Below are 19224 nucleotides of genomic sequence, written 5' to 3' on the forward strand. Positions count from 1 at the left end.
ACGGGAGGGGGCAGAGGGGGCTGAACCCTCCTCAGAAATGCCACAGCCAGGGGCTTCATGCTCTGGCATGGGCAATGGTAAGTAGCTCGACCTGAATGAGCTCAAGGGTCACCGATTCTGCAAGCATTTGGATAGACTCTGTACCAGGTGGTGTGTTCAGAGTGGGGAGAGCACACTTCGACTTCATAGTCTCCTAAGAGCTAAAACCAATTCCCCAGGCAGTAAACAAATGCACCACGGCATATACCCCAGACTTGGGAGCATCTGGTGGACTGGAGCCGTGTGTGTGGCAAGAGATGTATTTACTCTCTGTACTTTAAATTTATTTATAAATTTACATATTTTAATAAGGCAAGCAAAGGTCTTAGACCAACTGTGTGCCCAGCACTCTGCCATGTACAGACGGACAAACACTTAGAAGATACACCCCTTGCCCTCTGGGGACTTATGGTTCTATCGAATACTGAAAACCCTTACAGAAGGATTCAGCATGTGGGGTGAGCTAATAAATCTGAAGAAGAGAGAGCCTAGTGTAGACTGGAGTAGATGAAGGGGGCTGCATGGAGCACTGGACTCTCAGGGATGTGTGGGTTTTGATGCCCTGGCCTTATTGCCAACAGTCTCATTTCCAAGGTCAATCAAGGAGGATGACCCCACCAATTAAGCCAATGGCCAAGAAGTCCCCAACTCTGATTCTAATCAGGGTTGTTGTCACCACACCATCTTTCTCAACTTTTGCCTGCATCTCTCCGTCCAACTTTTTTTTATGGAGAGACAAGTTACCACATTAGGTTGGATAAACTTAAGTGGACGGTGGGGGAAAGGGGAACACCAGATGTCGGGGGAGAGGCAGAGTATGGCTCAAGGCACTAACGTGGGACAAGCATCATATTTGGGAAAGGGAAACAGTGAAGGGGTGTTTCTGATGGAGGTAGAGAATCCATCTCTGGTTGGAAGGGTGTGGGGGAGAAAAAGCCTCCAAGAAGGCTAAAGGAGACAATATCTGGGGCCTGGTGGAGACACCATACGATGGAAGGCATTTCAGTTCACAAACACGAGAGAGCCTTGGGGTGCCAGGCCTTGCCCAGTTGAGCTGAGTGGTATTCAACAAAAAAGCCCTCATTAAATCAAATACTGAAAACCTCTTAACTCAGTCCATGAAGATAGCATAGGACAGTTGAGCCACCCGATAGGCTGGTGGCAGGTAGTAACAAACCCCACTGGATCTCAGATCGACACAGTGATCTGATCTACCTTGCTCTACCTTGCTCTACCTTGCTCTACCTTGCTCTACCTTGCTCTACCTTGATCTACCTTGATCTACCATGGTGCTTCCCGCAAACCACAGCCCTGCAGCCCTACCCCAAGGAAAACCTTGCCTCAGGAAGCACCCCAAAGGCTTCCTGAGCTTGTTGCTGACCAAGTGGATGACGAGACAAGTGGGGTCAGGAGAATCAGTATCAGAAGTCCACTGGACTTGATAAAGAGCCTATAAAAAGATAGTCTGGACAAAGTTCTAGGCCCCCATCACCCATGCAGGATAAAAGCAGTGATGTAAAATGTTGTGAAAGAGGCCTTCCTGCCCGGGGTTCCTGCAGAGTCAGCCCTCCTACTACCTGGTCTGCCAGTGGTCAGGAGTCACTAGAATCAAAGTGCAAACAATAAGCTTTATTGCCAACAGTCTCATTTCCAGCAACAAACTTTCAAGGCCATTGCCTGTTCGGGTACCAGAGCGATGATGGTCCACCACTTGTGTGGCCCTGGGGATAGTTATATAATGTCACTGAGTGCCTGTTTCCCTCAACTGCACACAAGAAGGGGAAGGTAACAGCCCCTACTTAAAGGGAATGCTGCACACTGTCCCCTCGAGTACCCTACTGGGTACACGGGAAGTCCTCAGGAAGACTGGCACCCTTTCCCACTTCCACTCCCCCCAGTGTCTGACTCCTTGTCAAGTATCCAATGTTCTACCCTGAGGCTTCCTGAAAGAGAAGAGATGATAATGACCTTCATTCTATAACTGCCTTCCAACTTAAAGCAAAGTCTTAACAACTTCTCATTTCTATTTAAACAGAGGGTTTCTCATTGGAGAGGGCATCGTGCACCTCTGATTTCTGACCCAGCCATCTCCTCTGACCCTACCCTTCCCCTGTATCCTGTCCCGCAGGGACTCACAACCTCACACCTCATGGGGCAGACTGACCCATGGAGACCCAGAGATCTGCTCCCAACCAGCTCCCCCAAAGAGGGAAGATACCATTACATGGCCATAGCCATACTGGGCTGCTTGACCTTCCAAACTCCAAAACTCACGTATGTATTCAGACAACATGGACTAAGAGCCTAGGACATGTCAGGCCCTGGGTTTCCAGGGGAAGAGCGAGGAGAGAGTCCTTTTTTGACTCAGATGGATGGTTGCCGAGGGGAGAGAAAGCCCTGGGTGCATTTACAGCAGACTGTGACAAGAACAATGATGGCTGACTCAGGGCTGCCGGGGACAGGTCACCTTGGCAGGGTGCTGCTGTGCCTGAGAATCACCTCAGGCTGCACCCCCAATGAGGGTCGATGCATCTGTGGGCCAACAATAGGAGACCGGCAGGAACAGAACCCTCATTCCTGGTATCTAAACAGCTGCCAATGGGATGCCTGGGTGGCTCAGTCATTAGGCGTCTGCCTTCGGCTCAGGTCATGATCCCAGGGTCCTGGGATCGAGCCCCGCATCGGGCTCCCTGCTCGGCGGGAAGCCTGCTTCTCCCCCTCCCACTCCCCCTGCTTGTGTTCCCCCTCTTGCTGTGTCTCTCTCTCTGTCAAATAAATAAATAAAATCTTAAAAAATAAATAAACAGCTGCCAAATCCTGGTTGGGGATGTCATTTCCCCAACTTCAGGTGGGAGGTGGGAGGTGGGAGGTGACTTCCCCAACTTCACATAACACCCATCATTTAAAGTGAACAACTCGGTGGCATTTAGTACATTCACAATGTTCTGCAATCACCAGTTCGATCAGGTCCCCAAACACTTTTATCACCCCTGAAGGAAACCTTGTGCCCATTAAGCAGTCACTCCACATTCCTTTCCCAACCCCTGGCACACCACCAATCAATCTGCTTGCTGCTTTCTCTACAGATTTGAAGTGGGAGGATTTTCAAAAGAGAGGTTTCTCCCAGTTTCTAGTTCTTTGGTCAAGGCATTAAACTAGGCTCATCCGGATTTTTTTCTTTTCTTTTTTTTTAAGATTTATTTATTTGTGAGAGGAAGAGAGCATAAGTGGGGGGAGGGGCAGAGAGGGAAGCAGACTCCCCACTGAGCGTGGAGCCTGATACGGGGCTCCATTCCACAACCCTGAGATCATGACCTGAGCTAAAACCAAGAGCAGGGCCCTCGACCGACTGAGCCACCCAGGTGCCCCTAGACTCATCCATAATTGAGGCAAATTTGCCTCTGGCACTGCAGGAACCACACCTCGAATGCCAGTTTCAACTTTTTCAGAGTGTGTCCAGTTTCTTTATGTGTAAGCCTCAGTTTCCCCATCTGTGAAACAACCAACCTATTCCACAGGACTGTTTTTGAAAATTAAAAGATAACACCCTCCCCAAAAAAACCTAGCTTTGCCCCACAGAAAATAGTCAATGAATGGAAGCTGTCATATTTGCAGCTCTAGAAAAACATCCACCTGAAAAGTGCTCATACATATGTGAATTCAATATCGGCCCAGGTCACCACACAGGAAAATCTTTTTACAAATGCGATTTTCTAGGAAATCTGAAGAAAGGCTAACTCTGCACAGGAGTGGTTGGAACATGGTATTCAGTAGCACACAGACTACAGCTTCGATCTCTGTTTGACCTTGGAAAGTTCCTTCACTTCTCTGAGCCTCCTCAGCCATAACGTGGTGAAACCCTCCACGTCATAAGCTTCTCTTAATGAAATGTTAAGAGCAGCTCTTATGAGCTTGTGCTTGCCCTGGCTTCCTCTTCCTTCTCTCCATTCATTCTCTGACCCAGAGCCTCCCTATAGAATCTGTTGCCCCCATTTGTGTGTTTAGCACTTAAGCATTCGTTGATACACTGATGTTATAGTAGGTGCATTTGCCCTCAAAGAGTTAGAATATCACCTGGAAGAGAAGACTACTTTAGGTCAGGACCTAGACAAACACCTGGCTGAAACATTCTGTTTGGACTGGATAATGTGTGTGTGTGTTTAATTAAGTTGGAATGTGTTTATCTGGGGGTACATCTACCTTGCATTTTGCTAGAATTCCCACCACTTGCACCTCATTACATATCATCTATTTAACTCTATTATCTGCCTCTTCTATAAATATTTGTGGCCTTTGTCTTCTGTTCTCTTGATTGTGCCAAGCACAGAAGTGATGCCTACAAGAATTTCTACCATGCCTCTTCCAAGATTATTCTGTGTTCATCTCAAATACTTATCAATTGGAGGGGACCCCAAAAGAGTTACTCCCATGCTGGAATATAAAGGGAGGGGTCAAGCAAAACCAATTATTCCATTAAAAAATTGTTTTTTTACTAAATCAATCTTTTTAAAAATTAAATGTTACTATTTTTTAAGATTCTGCTGCTGATGGAAAATACCAAACACCTACAAACTGGAGCTAGAGATTCAATCTTCCTTTTCAAACCACCAAAGATTAATACCCACACAAGGTAACAAGCCCCAACCATGGAGTCCCTTCCTACAGCTCACTCTTTGAGGGTCTTTGAAGTTCATCTGAGATTCAACTTGTGGCCTTACCCCTGAAACAGAGCTAAGTTCATTCAGTAACCATCTATCCGCCACTCATCCATTACCTCTCACCATAGAAGGAGTCACCGTTCACAAAGAAAATTGAAGGGGTCTCGTGTGTAGTGTGCCTCCCCCAAGAGAGGCAGGAGAGGTAAAGAAAATCCCATCCATTCCTCCTTCCCTTCATGCCTCCTGATAAGGAGGGTTTAAAGGTGTCCCCTGTGAGAGAGAGCACGAGAGAGCGAGCTGACACGTGCCAGGAACCCGGCAGGCTCTAGATTGGCTGAAGTGGGGGGTGAGGGTGCCCCCTCGGCCTCTGCCCCATGCTCACCAGACCCCTTGCTAAATACCCCCTCAGGACGCTTCCCTTACCCTGTGAGGGGGGTGCATCTCTCGGTGCTTCCTGGCTCTGGGTTCTTCCTGGCACAGAATCCCTGGCCCTCTTCCCTTCAGCCCCCGGTTCCTCCAGGGACAGGCTGGTTTCAGAGCATCCCTGCAGACAGATGGCCCCAACTCCGAGCGTCCCCCACGGTGCCCTGCCTGAGCTGTCCCGAGTCAGGCCATGGCCGAGCTTTCTAGCACGCTCGGGGACCTCACTTCCTGGTTTTTCTTTCACAACTGAAAGTGGAAGCTGTTCTGGCCAGGAGAAGAAAAGCCGCCCAAGCGGCCTTGGCTCCTTTTCAAAGCCTTAACCCTAGCCCCTAGGGCTGAAACCACAGCCAGCCGGCATCACGCAGTTCACCTTCTACTCGTGGGGCTGACTACCTTGAAACCAAGACAGAACAAACAAACAAACTGAATTGACTGGGGGTGCCCTGAGCAGACCACCCGTGCCAGGAAGGGGACCCTGCTCACCTCGATTCCCAGGCCAAGAAGGTCAGCCCTCGCATCCCTCCTGATGGGGGGGAACACCTGGCATAGGGTCCCCCTTCTCCAACCCACGCGCCCCCCTCCCTGGGCACTTCCAATAAAGCCAACAAAACAAGCCAGTCAGGAACCACAGGGACACGGACCTGTGTTCTTTTCCTCGGACATCAGCTCATCCTTTTTGTGCCTCAAAATATAAACCGCAGATCCAGTCCACTGCCTCCCTCACCACCCCCCAGTTAAAACTGGGAACTTTTGGAAGGAATGCAACAAGCACATACACCACGCACTGTCAGATTGATCCCACATCTTGCAGCTTCTGGAAAACCCACTGTACCTGCGTGAGCCAGTAACAGGAAAAGGCAAATCATTTCTTACTCTTATTATGCAAAATTGTTCTGAGTGTGTAGACCCCCTGAAAAGGTCCTGGAGACTGGTCTACAGGATATCAGGACCTGTAGTAGTGTCATCAGACTCACCTAAGGCTGGGACCACAGAAGGGCATGAGAGTGTTTGTTCTTAGACTTGGAGGCAGAAATCATGAGTTCTGCTCCCTCCTGCCCCACCCTCACCTATATTCCAGAATTAAGCAACACTTTCTCCAGCCGTAGTCCCTTTAAGAAGGCTTACGTTAAGTTCAGCATGTGCCTGGCCCTTTACCAGAGCTAGTTAGGATTCATTCGCTCTATAGAGAGGAGATCCTAATAGTCTCTTAAAAAAAAAAAAAAAAGCCAGGGCGAGCTATGTTGCAAACTCAGAGAAGAGAGCTGATCACTTGGCCTCAGAGGAGCTCACTTTAGACATGGAAGAAAGACCAAGTATGGGAAGAGGAGGTTAGCCGCTCTGCCCTTCTATCTCCTGGGTCATCTCACAGCTGGAGCGACCCTTGGCTTTGCTTAGTTTTGGAAGTTCATTCCTTCAAGAAGCAGCTCCCTCCAGCAGAGAGCAGAATAAGTGTCAAGTCTCACCTATTCTAATACCCTGAGTGCTGGCTTCTTTTACCAGCTGGATGAAGAGCTCAGGGCCAGAGGAGCTTCCCCACCCCACCCCACCCCTTTTTTTTTACTATTTTCCTCCAGGATTGGATGCTCGAGTTCAGAAGTACTTCGGTCATTTAAAAATTCTAGCGCAGTTGCATTCCTATTCAATCCTAGGTGCACATAAGTGACACTCCCAAGATTTCAGGAAATAAAAGAAGGTTTTGGCAACACACAAGAATTCTGCATTATGCAGCAGCTGCTTAGAATGACAGACTGATCGGGACTCGAGCTGCACCACCTCCTAGATAGCTAGCCCAGGCCATGGTGTTTAACAGCCCAGAGACACTTTATTATGGAATGGGAACAATGCCACCTGCCTTATAGAAGGTGGTGAGTGGATGAGGTAATGCAGGTCACACACCTAGTACGTACGGACCCCAGCACCCAAGACAATGTCTGCTAAGGATTCTCTTCCCCTAGTCCCTTCCAAATGGGATTCGCTGTCATCAGCTGGGGAATAGTCTTTGTAACCATCCTGATAGCGGAAGTTTTGAATGGAAGGTAGAGACACACAGCTTGGCTCTGTCTATCACCCTGAAGGCTTTTAACTCCGTTTTAGTTCCAGTTAGTGAAATTAACCACTTTCTCTCCCAAATCTACCCCTGCCCGCACTCCCCCAGCCTCCATGTCTCCACCCCCTTTCCAACTGGTCTCTGCTTTGCCTCCACGCAAGTCAGCTGAGATTACTACTTAACCAAGTGTAATCCCATGTTGGAAGAGAGCCCTTGGACCGAGAAGAGACATGTCCCATAGAGGTATAGAGTAGGGAGCGTTACTGCAGCTTACCTTGTAAGAGTACGCACACTTGCTGCGCCCAGCAAATGCCCCCCTCACAGGCGGCTGCACTGGTTCATTCAGATACCTTGGCCCCTTCCACAGCTCCTGTGACAAGGCCACAGCTGAAGGCAATGTGTCTCTTCCCAAGAGTGACCCACAAGCTTCCCTGAAACCTTTGAACCTGTTGCAATAGAGGTTCAAAGGTAGAAGTTACCTGTTCTCAAACACATGGAGTAACTTCCAACAGTGACAAGTGTAAAATTTGGCAAAAGGTTAACACAGAAATCGTTATGCAGGGGCTGAGGAGGAGGAAGAAGAAGACAGCTCTCTGCTCTGAAAGTAAACGTTTAACAAGACAAAAGCTTTACAGAGCCCATACGTCAGGGGAAAGGGAGTAGACAGGGCTTTGCATCTGCTTTTGGGACAGAATCCCTGAGACTGTGAAAGGAAGAGGAAGGTCTAGCTAACAGAAGAGGGAAAACTTGCTCCTTGAGTTGAGGTTGAGAGGAACATGGGAAGCCACTTTGATTGGCTCAAGCTATAACTTTAAGAATCAGATAAGCAGAGGTTTGCATTTCAAGATCAACCTTCTTCTAGAAGGGTTCGGTGACCCCTCCAGGATTAGAACATTTCCAAGACCATTGGAATAAGGCAAATCATTCTAACATCTAGACTGAGGGACAAGCCTACCTGGGTCATATTTAGAATGCAGAATTACGGAGGCAGCCTGCCCCTCCCATGGCTTAGCAAGGCCCTTGAAGAAGCACATTGCTATTACATCATTGTTCAACCTCTGCTACTCTCTCTTTCCATTTTTTAAAAGATTTTATTTATTTATTTTAGAAAGAGAGACCGTGAGTGGGGATAGGAGCAGAGGGAGTGGGAAAGAATCTCTAGCAGACTCCATGCTGAGTGCAGAGCTGAACGCGGGGCTCCATCTCAGGACCCTGAAATCAGGACCTGAGCCAAAACCAAGAGTCAGACGTTTAACCGACTGAGCGACCCAGGTGCCCCTCTCTCTTTCCATGGTGAGGTCACTAGTCACCATTCTCCGTTCCAAGAACTTTAAGACTGCAGGGCACCATTACTAAAAAGGAGATGCAAGAGGCTTAGAGATTGTGCTCAATTTCTGTGTTATATGTGAGGGCACCAAGGCCCTTTTGGGTGAAGGAAATCACCCAGAATTATACAACCATTTCCTTGTGAATGCGACACCTGACCTCAGCCCCAGGAAATCACCTCAGTGCCTTCCCTGATATGGTTCTGCTTCACTGATATGTGTTCATTTCACTCTCAGCAGACTTTAGACACTTGACTCCTTTCCATGTTCTGGGCTGGTAGAAATGTGTGGCAATGCGGTGTTGGGTTTCTTCTAATTGCCAGTCAGCCAGTAACATCAAAATCAGAAGCCAATACCTCATCCTGCGGATTCCTGTGTGAAGGAGTGGCTACCACATTTAGGTGTTAGTAGGCCAGATTCTCATCCAGGTCTTAGGTGCGTTAACTCTTTAAAGTCACTTCATGGCGCACAGCCCTAGTCCTGCCTCAGTACCTGAAGGAAGAGGGCTTTCTTTTTCTTTCTTTTTTTTTTTTTTAAAGATTTTATTTATTTATTTGACAGAGAGAGACACAGAGAGAGAGGAAACACGAGCAGGGGGAGTGGGAGAGGGAGAAACAGGCTCCCCGCCGAGCAGGGAGCCCGATGCGGGGCTCGATCCCAGGACCCTGGGATCACGACCCGAGCCGAAGGCAGATGCTTAAACGCTGAGCCACCCAGGCGCCCTGAGGGCTTCCTAAGAAATAACCAAAGAACATACAGTTCAGTGAGAACTGGGAGCATGAGTTGGACCCATCTGACTGGACTCCTGTCAAGCTGTGTTCATTAGCGACCTACTAATGCCATACCTGCTAGAGAGAAAGATGCTCCAAACCAGTGGTTTGCAGACTGTAGCAAACATCACAGGCCCTATGCAGAGCTTATTACAACACAGATTTATGGGCTGGTGCCAGAGCTTATGATTCACTAGGCCTGGGAGAGGGCCTGAGAATCTGCATTTCTAACAATTCCAGGTGACGCACATGCTGCTGGCCTGGGCACCACATTAGGGACACCTCTGCACCAACAGCCACTCTGCCTTCCATGAGCCCCACCACTGGAATGCCAAAAGGGACGGTGTTCGGAGTAGTCTTGGCTATGGGGACCCTGCAGTTGAGAGGACAGCAGGGCCCAGAGCAGAACTCATTTTGTGCCTTAGAAGAGAGGTGTTTCTCAAGATCAGGAGGCAGGCCAGTCCCAGAGGCGTGCTTTGGCAACAACACGAGGGACTGCCATTCCCTGCCTCGCTCCTCCTTAGGTAAACGTAGATCGAAGCCATGTGGCGTCACGACTAGACAACCCATGTGGGTGTGAGTATGAGCGTAGAGGGGGCGTCACCCGATCTGACAACCTTAACTTTATTCTTAAGGGTACCTGAGACAGTAAGTGTGAGGCGGCTGGGGCGTGGGCTGAGTAGGAGAGGGGGGTCCGGAAGCCAGGTCTCCAGTGCCCCCACGGGCTACCCCATCTCTTGGTAAACCATTGTTTCCTATAACATCTCTCCTCAAAAACAAACAAACAAAAAAACATGTGTGAAATGAGGCTTCTTTACAACACCCTCCACTTCTCCCTCCCTTCCCATAGCCATTTGCATTGAGAATTCAATACAAACAAATTCCCTCTAGGTGTGAGCATCCCGTAGCCCCTAGAAAGTGCAAACTTTATTGTTTTAGGTCATTTATAGGTCAGGTGCTCCAGGTGCGACGAGTCTGATCTGACAGTCACAGTTTGGACACACTCACACATGGTGCTGTGGTCAGTGTGTCCGCATGCCCTATTGTAGGGATGAAGAACCCACATATTTCATACACAACAGTTCTAGAAGACCAAGAGCCAATATTCTAGAGTTTTGTAACACAACCTGTAAATAGTCAAGATACATTTTTTTTTTAAGGGAGAGAGAGAGAGTGTGTGAGCAGTGGGGGAGGGGCAAAGGGAGAGAGAATCTTAAGCAGGCTCCATGCCCAGCACAGAGCTGGACTCGGGGTTCGATCCTACACCCCTGAGATCATGATCTGGGCTGAAACCAAGAGTCAGACGCTTAACCCACTGTGTCACCCAGGCGCCCCCAGATACATCTTATGATGGCGGCTGACAGCTCTTAGAAGCAGACTCCAGGTTTCCCTCATTTTTCAAAGCAGGGAAAGACAGACCTTAGAAGCAGGCTCTTTTTATGTAGCCCCACAGTGCATTTATGTAGCTTCTCCCAGTTTAGAAAACATTTCCACTATCTTTTAACAAACCTGTGAGGTCTAAGTGGGGACAGTACCTTCAGCATCCAAACCTTTGGTATCTCTTGGGGTCCGTGACAAGGGCGTCTTTTGGCCCTCACAGTAGACCTGCCAGATGGTTAGGATTTGTGGCATAGGGAACACTTACTTAGGAAGGATCTTAGCCTGTTTTGACTGCTAATGCAAGTCTTTAGAAGTCAGGCAATATGACCCAAGGAGAAAGAGCAGAGTCCTAGAGCTATAGGCTGAATCTACTCATGTTAACGTGGTAACGATGGCTCAGAGAGAAAGGAGGCGAGACGTTCCTCTCTAGAGGTGGCTATATAGAAGGACAAACATTGTGATGGCATACAGTGGGACAAATAAATCCGTGAGGGACTGACCTTTAGCTTCCCACATGGCACAGCTGACTTTGAAGTTTACCCTTCTACTGAGATGTGAAGGAAGGGGCAAAGTTCCTTAAATTATTAACAAGGGTGCCATAATTGGCCATTCCAATTATCAGGATTCCATACCCACCCTTCCCTTGGTTATCTGAGGTTTCAAAAGTCTTATGGCACTCAAAGTACACCTTTCCAGGTAGCAAGCTTCGGTTCTCATGCCAGCTCTTTTCTGAAGGCCTTCAAGGGGAGCAGGGACATTAGTGAGCACTTCCCATGTGACAGCACTGTTCTAAGAGCTTTGTCTGCAGTATCTCATTTAATCTCACCATGAAGAAGTTATTATTCCACAGAAGAAAACCTAAGAGAGGCCAATTAGCTTGCCCAAGGCATGGAGCTCAGAGCTGGCAGAGTCTCAGAGTCAGATTTTGAGTTGCAGTAGCCTTGAGTCCAGAGCTTAAGAGTGTATCTATGAGTACGATGCATTCTATGAACCCCTTGCCGTCTTGGGCTCTTTCACTGGCCTCTCAAAGAAAACGAAGAATCGTTGCCTTAAAGGAAGCAGGACACAAGACCAGCCATATGGATCTGATGCCAAGGGTGGAGCGACAGCTACCTTTTCCCTCCTCAGAAGGGCTTTCCCTCTGCCTGGATATCCTTCCTGCCACTGAGATCATTTCCTACACAGAGCCTCACTTCACTAAACTAGAGGGGGACAATGCACCCTAGACCCAGCTGCGCAACCCTCAGACCGGTCTGCTTAGTTGTCTGCTGTGCCCACAGTGCCCACAGCTCCTTGCTGGGCGCCGCTGTCAATCCTGCACCATGGGACTTCCCAACACGTGTAAGGGAAGCTGGCCCCCAGCTCGGGGCTAGAGCAACTCATTCTTCCTCATCTAGGGTCATGGACAGCAACAGCTTGGGCACTCAGGTTCTTGAGGCCACTTGCTCATTCACTGTGGGAAGGAAGTGTTACTCAAGCACGAGCACTTGGTTGACGAGAATAGTGTTGGCACAGATTGCAATACAAAGTTTTCCCTATTCCCAGGTATGCCACCCCTCCCCCTCCCAACACACACAGAGCAAATTGCCTTGTAGACTTAGATCTGAACTTTCCAACAGCACACAGATGGGCCACGACATAGTGACCCTCAGCCCTCACAGTGGCTGGGTATGCTTGTGAACAGCCTCATCCAGGGCAGTGGCTCATATAAATACTCTTACTCCCAGGTTCATGATGTCAACAAGGTTGGGACACAGTGAAAACAGGCAACTTGCTCCTTTGTCAGCAAGAGCTTTCCAAGAGCATTTAAGAATCAGACGGAAAGTGGAAAGATCTCTGAAAGAGGAGTCAGCTCTAACTTCCCAGAGCCCTTAACCACCCCATAAAGATCATCACTATTTCCCAGCAGGTTAGAAAGTAGCTCAGAGAGAAGACTAAGATCTGCGCTGCCCAATACTCTAACCAGGAGCCACATACGGCTACTGCGCACTGGAAAGGGGGCAAGTCCACATTTAGATGTATACAATACACACACAAAAGTTTGGAGACTTAGCATGAAGAAAATAGCATCACATCTCAGTTTTTAAAATCCTGATTACATGTTGAAGGATACTATCTAGGATACACTAGGTAAGTAATTCTCCTTGCTCCTTTTCCTCTTATAAATAGGTCTGCTGAAAATTTTGAAATTACGTATGTGACTTGCATTGTATTTTTCTTGGGCAACACTGACTTAGACCGAAGGTCCTTGGCCTTAATGCCTCTAGAATGTAAACAAAAGGTGGTGTCATCCAGGGATGGCAGAGAACATGTCGTAAGTGCTCTGGAAGATCTTGAAGACAGCAAGGTCTTCTACCTGAGCCTCTGGTTTCCCTAGCATCCATTCAACAGAGGTCATGACGTTGACTGAGGCAACAGGCCCGTATTATAAAACTGCTATCATTCCCTGGCTGGTGTTCCATGCCAGGCACCACACTGTGTGTTCTAGCTCCATCTGTTACTCCATCTAATCCTCACGTGAGCTCATCAGGGTAATTAGACATAAGGAAACCGAGGTTTAGACACTGCACAACGTGTCCAAGTCAGCTTAAATCTCATTCCAAACCGGTGCTCCCAACCCTCTTGCTATGCTACCTCCTCCAAGAGAGTGAGTGAGGAACCGTGGAGGTGGGCATCAGTACTTTGGGGGGCAGGCCAACACCTCCTCCCTCACCAAGCCCTTAAGGACACGGTCCTCTGCTTTGCAGTCTTGGTTCCCTGGGCTCGCAGCACAAGAGCACAACCCTGAGTGCCTGGCTAGAGAGCTATTTGGGAACTTTTCACATGAGTGGAGCGGAAATACCAGGAAGTGGGAGGAGTTCTGGTCTCTCCAGACAAGAAGCTGAAGAGGGTGGAGGAGTCAGAAGGGACATCCTGCCTCTCTTTAGAAGGCTACACACCAGAGAGAAGCTGCTCAGAAAACAAGCCTAGTGCCACACAGGCCCCTGATTGGATGGAGAAGCAGATCATACTCATGGGTTAAAAGTATATACTCACCAGAGAAAGATGTATTAAGGCAAGGACACTTTGTTTGCTCAGTGTTTGAGACACTGTGGCAACAAAGGTGTTCTTGGAAAACTTAAAGTGTTATTGAGAGTGGCTTGGGAAGTAATTACATCACTGTTAATCATTTAGTAGCTTTGATTACTGAGACAGCTGCCCCTCCTCCCCTCCACTTTCTGGGTGTTTTTGCTCTTCATGCTAAGGCTTTATTGAGGGGTCGGGAATGGTAATCTGGGAGACGGGGTCAAAGACCACAAAATAAATATTCAGATCAGAAATATGGCGTTCAGGCTGGACCAATTGCTAAACTTGAGGTTATACCTGTAGCCAGAAGAAAACTTGAAAGTCTAGATTAGGATCCCTAGATGGTGAGAAGCACCGTTCAGGTGGCAAAGACTCATTCCTGGTGGAAACAGGTGTGAGAAAGAACAACACATCATAGGCCAGAGGAAGAGTATTTTAGCCTCCCAGGATAAATATCAGGTGTTGAAATACGTTAAGAGGTCATGTCCCCATGAAAGGGGATTGTTGGCCCCTCGCATAAACATTTTCAGAAACAAGATCAGCGTGTCCTCATCAGAAAGCCAAGGCCAGTGCCCCATCCTTGGCCTTCTAGGAGTAGTATCTGCATGGTCACCTAAAGGGGTGGCTTTTGGATCCAAGGAATCTGCTTTGCTTCAGTTCTAAGAAACACAATCTCCCCCCTTTACGCAAGTTCAACCTTTACTCCACTTTCCTGTGGCTCTTCATTCACTTACTAGAAGCTTTGTATTCATTGGCCACATCACCACTATTTGCAAGAGTGGGGAACACAACAGGGAAGTTTGAAGTTCACATGTGGACCTTCAGGGATGCTCCCTTTAGGAACCTGTAAACAGGACTTGGAAAGAAACTTGCTGCCATCACCAAACATGGAATACTTGGTTAGTTATGAATCTACCAGAGCCCTAGGGTTTTAGGGCAAGGAGCTGGTAAGGTCAAAGGGCTCTGCCCCCTGCCATTTTTCCACTTCGTCAATAAGAAAACGGAGGCTCAAATCCAGTCCCTTGGCAAAACCTGAGGTTGATGCATTTTCCCAGAACACAGGATGAGTTGCGAGAGAGTGTGTGAGGACAGGGATGATGGTTGTCTTTCCCTCAAGGTGATTATGGGCTTATCTTGTACTTCAACATCCTTTTCTGCTTCTGGACAAGTTCAACTCCACATGTTCCAAACCTTTACTTTTCCTCTAAACATGATTAGGCCACAGATTTACAAGCTGAAGGGAGGCAACTGGGGATGGGGGAAGCAGTGGCGGGTGGGGCTTGGGGGTGGGGAGAGAAGGCAGCTAGAAAAAAAGCCAGAGCTCTTACTAAAGCCCTTCCACCCTGGATCAGCTCAGTTTATCTGATCGTGGATGCTGAGCAGCTGACTCTGTGTCTAGTTCATGGCCCAGGCTGGCCAGCATTGAGGAAGTCATAAATCAGGCAGAAAGGACTCTCCCTCTGTAATAATCTCTTCAGAAAGCAGAGATGGGCTAAAGTAGTTATGAATCAGAGCACTACCCCACTGACCTAGGAAACCAAACTCTGTACCTCTGCTGGCCATGTACAGGCTACTTTTGTTCCAAACCATCCTCGGATGCAACCACGTGGCCTCCCCCATCAACCACCACGGCACTGGTAACTTTCAGGCATAAGAATCTCCTAGAAGGGAGGAGGGCTGGAAAAGCAAAGTGGAGAACACTGTGCCCCCTCCCAGCCACCACAGTCCCTACTGAGCCGCCTCAGCTGCTTTTAACCTCAGGCCTTTCCACTCCAACCAATCAAGTACTTCACACAAAGGGGACGAGGGGCTGTAACTATGGTAACTCTTTTTCCGGATAATGATTGCCATCACCTGGACCACGGCATCTCTGTTGCTCTCCCCCTCTGAGGGCTATGGAGAAATGGAAGGGACTGAGCTCAGCAGAGAATAATTAGAGCCCACAGAGGTAAGCCAAGTGCCTAAGAGGTGTGAGGACTCAGACCACTGTGAGGTTCTCCTGACCTGACCTGAGAGTTCGGACAGGATGAGCTAAAGCCCATGCTTTTACTCCACGAATGCAAGTCTGTGGGGTTTATTATTAATTAAAACGTTCACTTTTCTTCTTCATCACAGACATTAAGACAAAACATGAAAATTAAGTAAAGAGAAGAAGAAACCACCCATATAATTTCCATCATCCAGAGAGAACAACTTTTAGTGGTTTGGTGTATATAATCTTTGCTATGCAGCCTGTGTGCCTTTTTAAGAAAATAAAAATGGAATACCGTACATGTCTTTTTTAAAAAAAGATTTATTTCTTAGAGAGACAGAGACAGAGACAGAGAGAGCGGGGGGAGGGGCAGAAGGAGAGAGAGTCTTAAGCAGACTCCGTGCTGAGTGCAGAGCTCAACGTGGGGCTCGATCTCACGACCATGAGATCATGACCTGAGCCAAATAGAGTTGGATGCTCAGCTGACTGCGCCACCCAGGGGCCCCAGTTATTGTTGTTTTTATAGTGTGCTTCCTCACTTAAAACATTGTGACTACCTTTCCAAGTCAATAAATGTCTAATTTTTGACTGTGGTTAAATTTTATCATATGATCTTATTTATTTAGGTCAAATCCCCCAAATTGGCTCTCAGAGAAAGACAACCTATAAATGTAAAAAATCTAAAATTATCTAGAGTGGGAGTATAAGTTTTAAGAAGTTTGTAAATGGGAGGGGGAGGGGGATGCAGAGCATGCTCCTGGCATGAGTGGTCAGGAGGCTGAGCCTCTGAGTTCTGCAGTGATACAGGTGTTAGATGACCATTCATGGCTCCCAGGATAGGTGCTGAGGCCTCACTCAGGTCTGGCCTCTGTTTGGGGATTGAAAGTCATGCTGCCCAGCCAACATTAATTCTGACACTCTTCACTAGTATGCTGGTGACTTGGCTTGAGGCTGTTAACCTCGCTGTGGGCTTCCAGGTTCCCTGGAACATCTCCCATCCATTCAGTGTGCAAAGGCTGGGTGCAGGTCTCCAGATTGCCATGGACAAGATCAACTCAGAGACAGTGGACCTCAGAAGCTTCAGCTGGGAATTCACTTATAACAACTCAACTTGCAGCATCAAGGAGTCTCTTGCTATTCTCACCAATCAGGTTCCGAGACAACAGATTTCTGCCCTGTTTGGACCAGGATGTCCCAAAGCAGCAGAGGTAGAGTATAGCCTTCTAAAAACTTTGGCTGGTTTTCATCGGAAGGGATGGTTTTAAAGGTGATGGGACAGACTTGAATAATCTCTTGGCAAGGATGACATTATTATAAATAATAACTATGTATAAATAATAACTATATAACCACTCCATTTCTTTGAGATGTAATTAGACCATGTAATTAGAACAGGTAATATTCTCTTGAAAGAAAGCCTTTCAAATCAATAATTGTTAGTTCACTCACTAACTTGTAGATAGATGTTCACTAACAAACTCGTCGATTGTTTGGACATGGTGCTGTTGTGTGTAGACTCGTACTATTCACTCGAATGTTGTCAGCCACACAGCTCAGGAAAATTAAGTAGAAAATGAATGTTTTGTTTCAAGCAGAAAAACATCATTTGTTTGTGTAGGTTTCCCTTTGGTGTGTGTGATAAATTATTCAGTGATGTTGAGAGTAAATGGGAAAGAGTGAAGTATGACAGATTGCAATAAACTGGGGCAAGCAAAGAAGACAATCAAATGACTTGTATCTGTTCAGTTAATGGGATTAGCTTTGTGGAAGTCCTTGGTATCTTGTCCTCTGAGAGGTGTGGATGCAAGGCAGGAGTAGGAAAGAGCATCATAGCCCTCACTCTCAAAAATACTGCATAACTGTCATGAGTGGCTGCTATCAAATGAAGTTCACACTTGAACTTGGATCTTGGTCTCTTCTGGAATTTTTCTTCTGACACGTTTCTAGCTGTCCAGAGCCTACTCATTCTTCAAAGTCAAGTTCAAATGCCATGGAGTCTTTCTTCACTCCTCCACTCTCACCCCTCATATCCCTAATTCCCCAATCAGAAGTAATTTTTTACTTTTCTTAACTCCTGTAGGTCTATAGCCTATAAATATTGAAGGGGAAACTATTTTTATATGTCTTAGCTCCTGTAATAAGTGATCATAAGCTCCTTTAAGAGCAAGGTCTCCAAAGTTGGTTGTAAATAGTAAGCTCCTAATGAAAAGTATTGAGAAGTGAGTAAGGAAGAAATCAGTCAATAAACGCTTGCTGTGGTTATTCTTGTCCTTTGAGGTTTTGCATCCTCAAGATGGATCCAAAACATTATCATCAATATTCCAAAAGAGAGGGTTCAGTATGACCCATAGACTTACCAAATTCTAAGTTTACATAGATACCTTATGATAGGGTTTGAGTGTAGTGTAAACTGAATTATGGAAAGACATCCCTTTGGTTCCTTTCAAGATTATTGGCTTGCTGGCCTCAGAGTGGACTTTCCCTGTGTTTGACTTCACTGGACAAACTGCAAAACTGGAGGACAACTTCTTACATGACACCCATGTGACACTCATGTCACCCAGGCACCAAATTGGTGATGTGCTCCAGAGAAGTCTCCAGTACCTGGGCTGGAAACACACTGGGGTGTTTGGAGGTCACTCTGGGACTTCCTCCTGGATGGAGTGGATGAATTGTGGAAGGTTGTAGAGAATGGACTCAAAACCCATTTCACTATCACTGTCAGTGTGAAATACACCAACAGTGACCCAGCCTTCCTTCAAGAGAACCTTAGAAGCATGTCATTGGCTGCCAGAAGTAAGTAGGAAAGAGTCTTCTGTTGCTTATGTTTAGAGAGCCAAATGAGAAAAGCAGATTGTTTGAAAAAAAAACCAAAGAACTCTTCATTTTTCTATGGATGCAAGCAGAAAGAAACGGGGTGCAAAATTAATGATACATAAAAGCATCACCAACAAAAAAGTCATTTTTTTTTTAATCTAAAGTGAAATCTCTGATGCTATAGTGTTATGATGCACAGAGTAGGTTCTGGAAGCATCTTCCAGGTGGGCTGGGTCCTTCATTTGGGTTATTGTTTAGAGCATGGGCACTGGAGATAAACAGCCGTGGGTTTGAAACCAGCCTCTGACACTTTCTAGCAGCGTGCTCTTGAGCAAGTCCATTAACCTCTCTGTGCCTCAGATACCTTCCCTGTAAAACGGAGACAATCTTCCTATCTACCTCATAGAATGGTGAGGATTAACTAAAGTCATGCCTCTTGTGTGCTGAACATAGTAACTGGTCAGCATAAGATAGCAATTATTCTTATTGTGGTACTTAAGAGGCTCTCCTTTCTCGCATGATTTAGTAACTGACTCTTTTCTGTTCTTCAAATAAATTAAGCCCTTTATGGCCTTCATGGCCTTGGGACTTGGGGACTTGCTGATCCCTTGGCCTGGAGTGCCACCTGCCACCCCACCCACCCCACCCCACCCAGCACTCTTTCTGTGGGTAGCTTCCTCTTATTCTTCCAGATTCAGCCCAGAGCCCACCTTGTCTGAGGGGCCTT

At 47.2% G+C, this 19224-nt stretch overlaps 2 protein-coding genes across 4 annotated transcripts in view; one reads left to right on the forward strand and one right to left on the reverse strand.

The window, feature by feature from the left end:
* Positions 1 to 7562, reverse strand: part of ACSL5 (acyl-CoA synthetase long chain family member 5) — a 42824-nt gene extending 35262 nt beyond the window's left edge. Inside the window, exon 1 of one of the 3 annotated variants that reach the window (XM_006742762.3) lies at positions 7442 to 7562. The gene's annotated coding sequence lies outside the window, so the exon portion shown is untranslated. Of the gene's footprint in view, positions 1 to 5120; positions 5357 to 7441 lie in introns of those variants that run through there. The other 2 variants (XM_031038503.2, XM_031038502.2) reach the window with 2 other exon arrangements.
* An 8942-nt stretch (positions 7563 to 16504) lies between these two features.
* LOC102734402 (guanylate cyclase 2G-like) overlaps positions 16505 to 19224 on the forward strand; it is a 34282-nt gene continuing 31562 nt past the window's right edge. The window contains 3 exon segments of the mRNA XM_081823068.1: positions 16505 to 16888; positions 18129 to 18336; positions 18339 to 18476. Coding sequence (XP_081679194.1) covers positions 16505 to 16888; positions 18129 to 18336; positions 18339 to 18476 — 730 coding nt within the window.

Source organism: Leptonychotes weddellii, chromosome 6, assembly GCF_054177405.1.
Source record: "Leptonychotes weddellii isolate Sample4059 chromosome 6, ASM5417740v2, whole genome shotgun sequence".
NCBI classification, from domain to species: domain Eukaryota; kingdom Metazoa; phylum Chordata; class Mammalia; order Carnivora; family Phocidae; genus Leptonychotes; species Leptonychotes weddellii.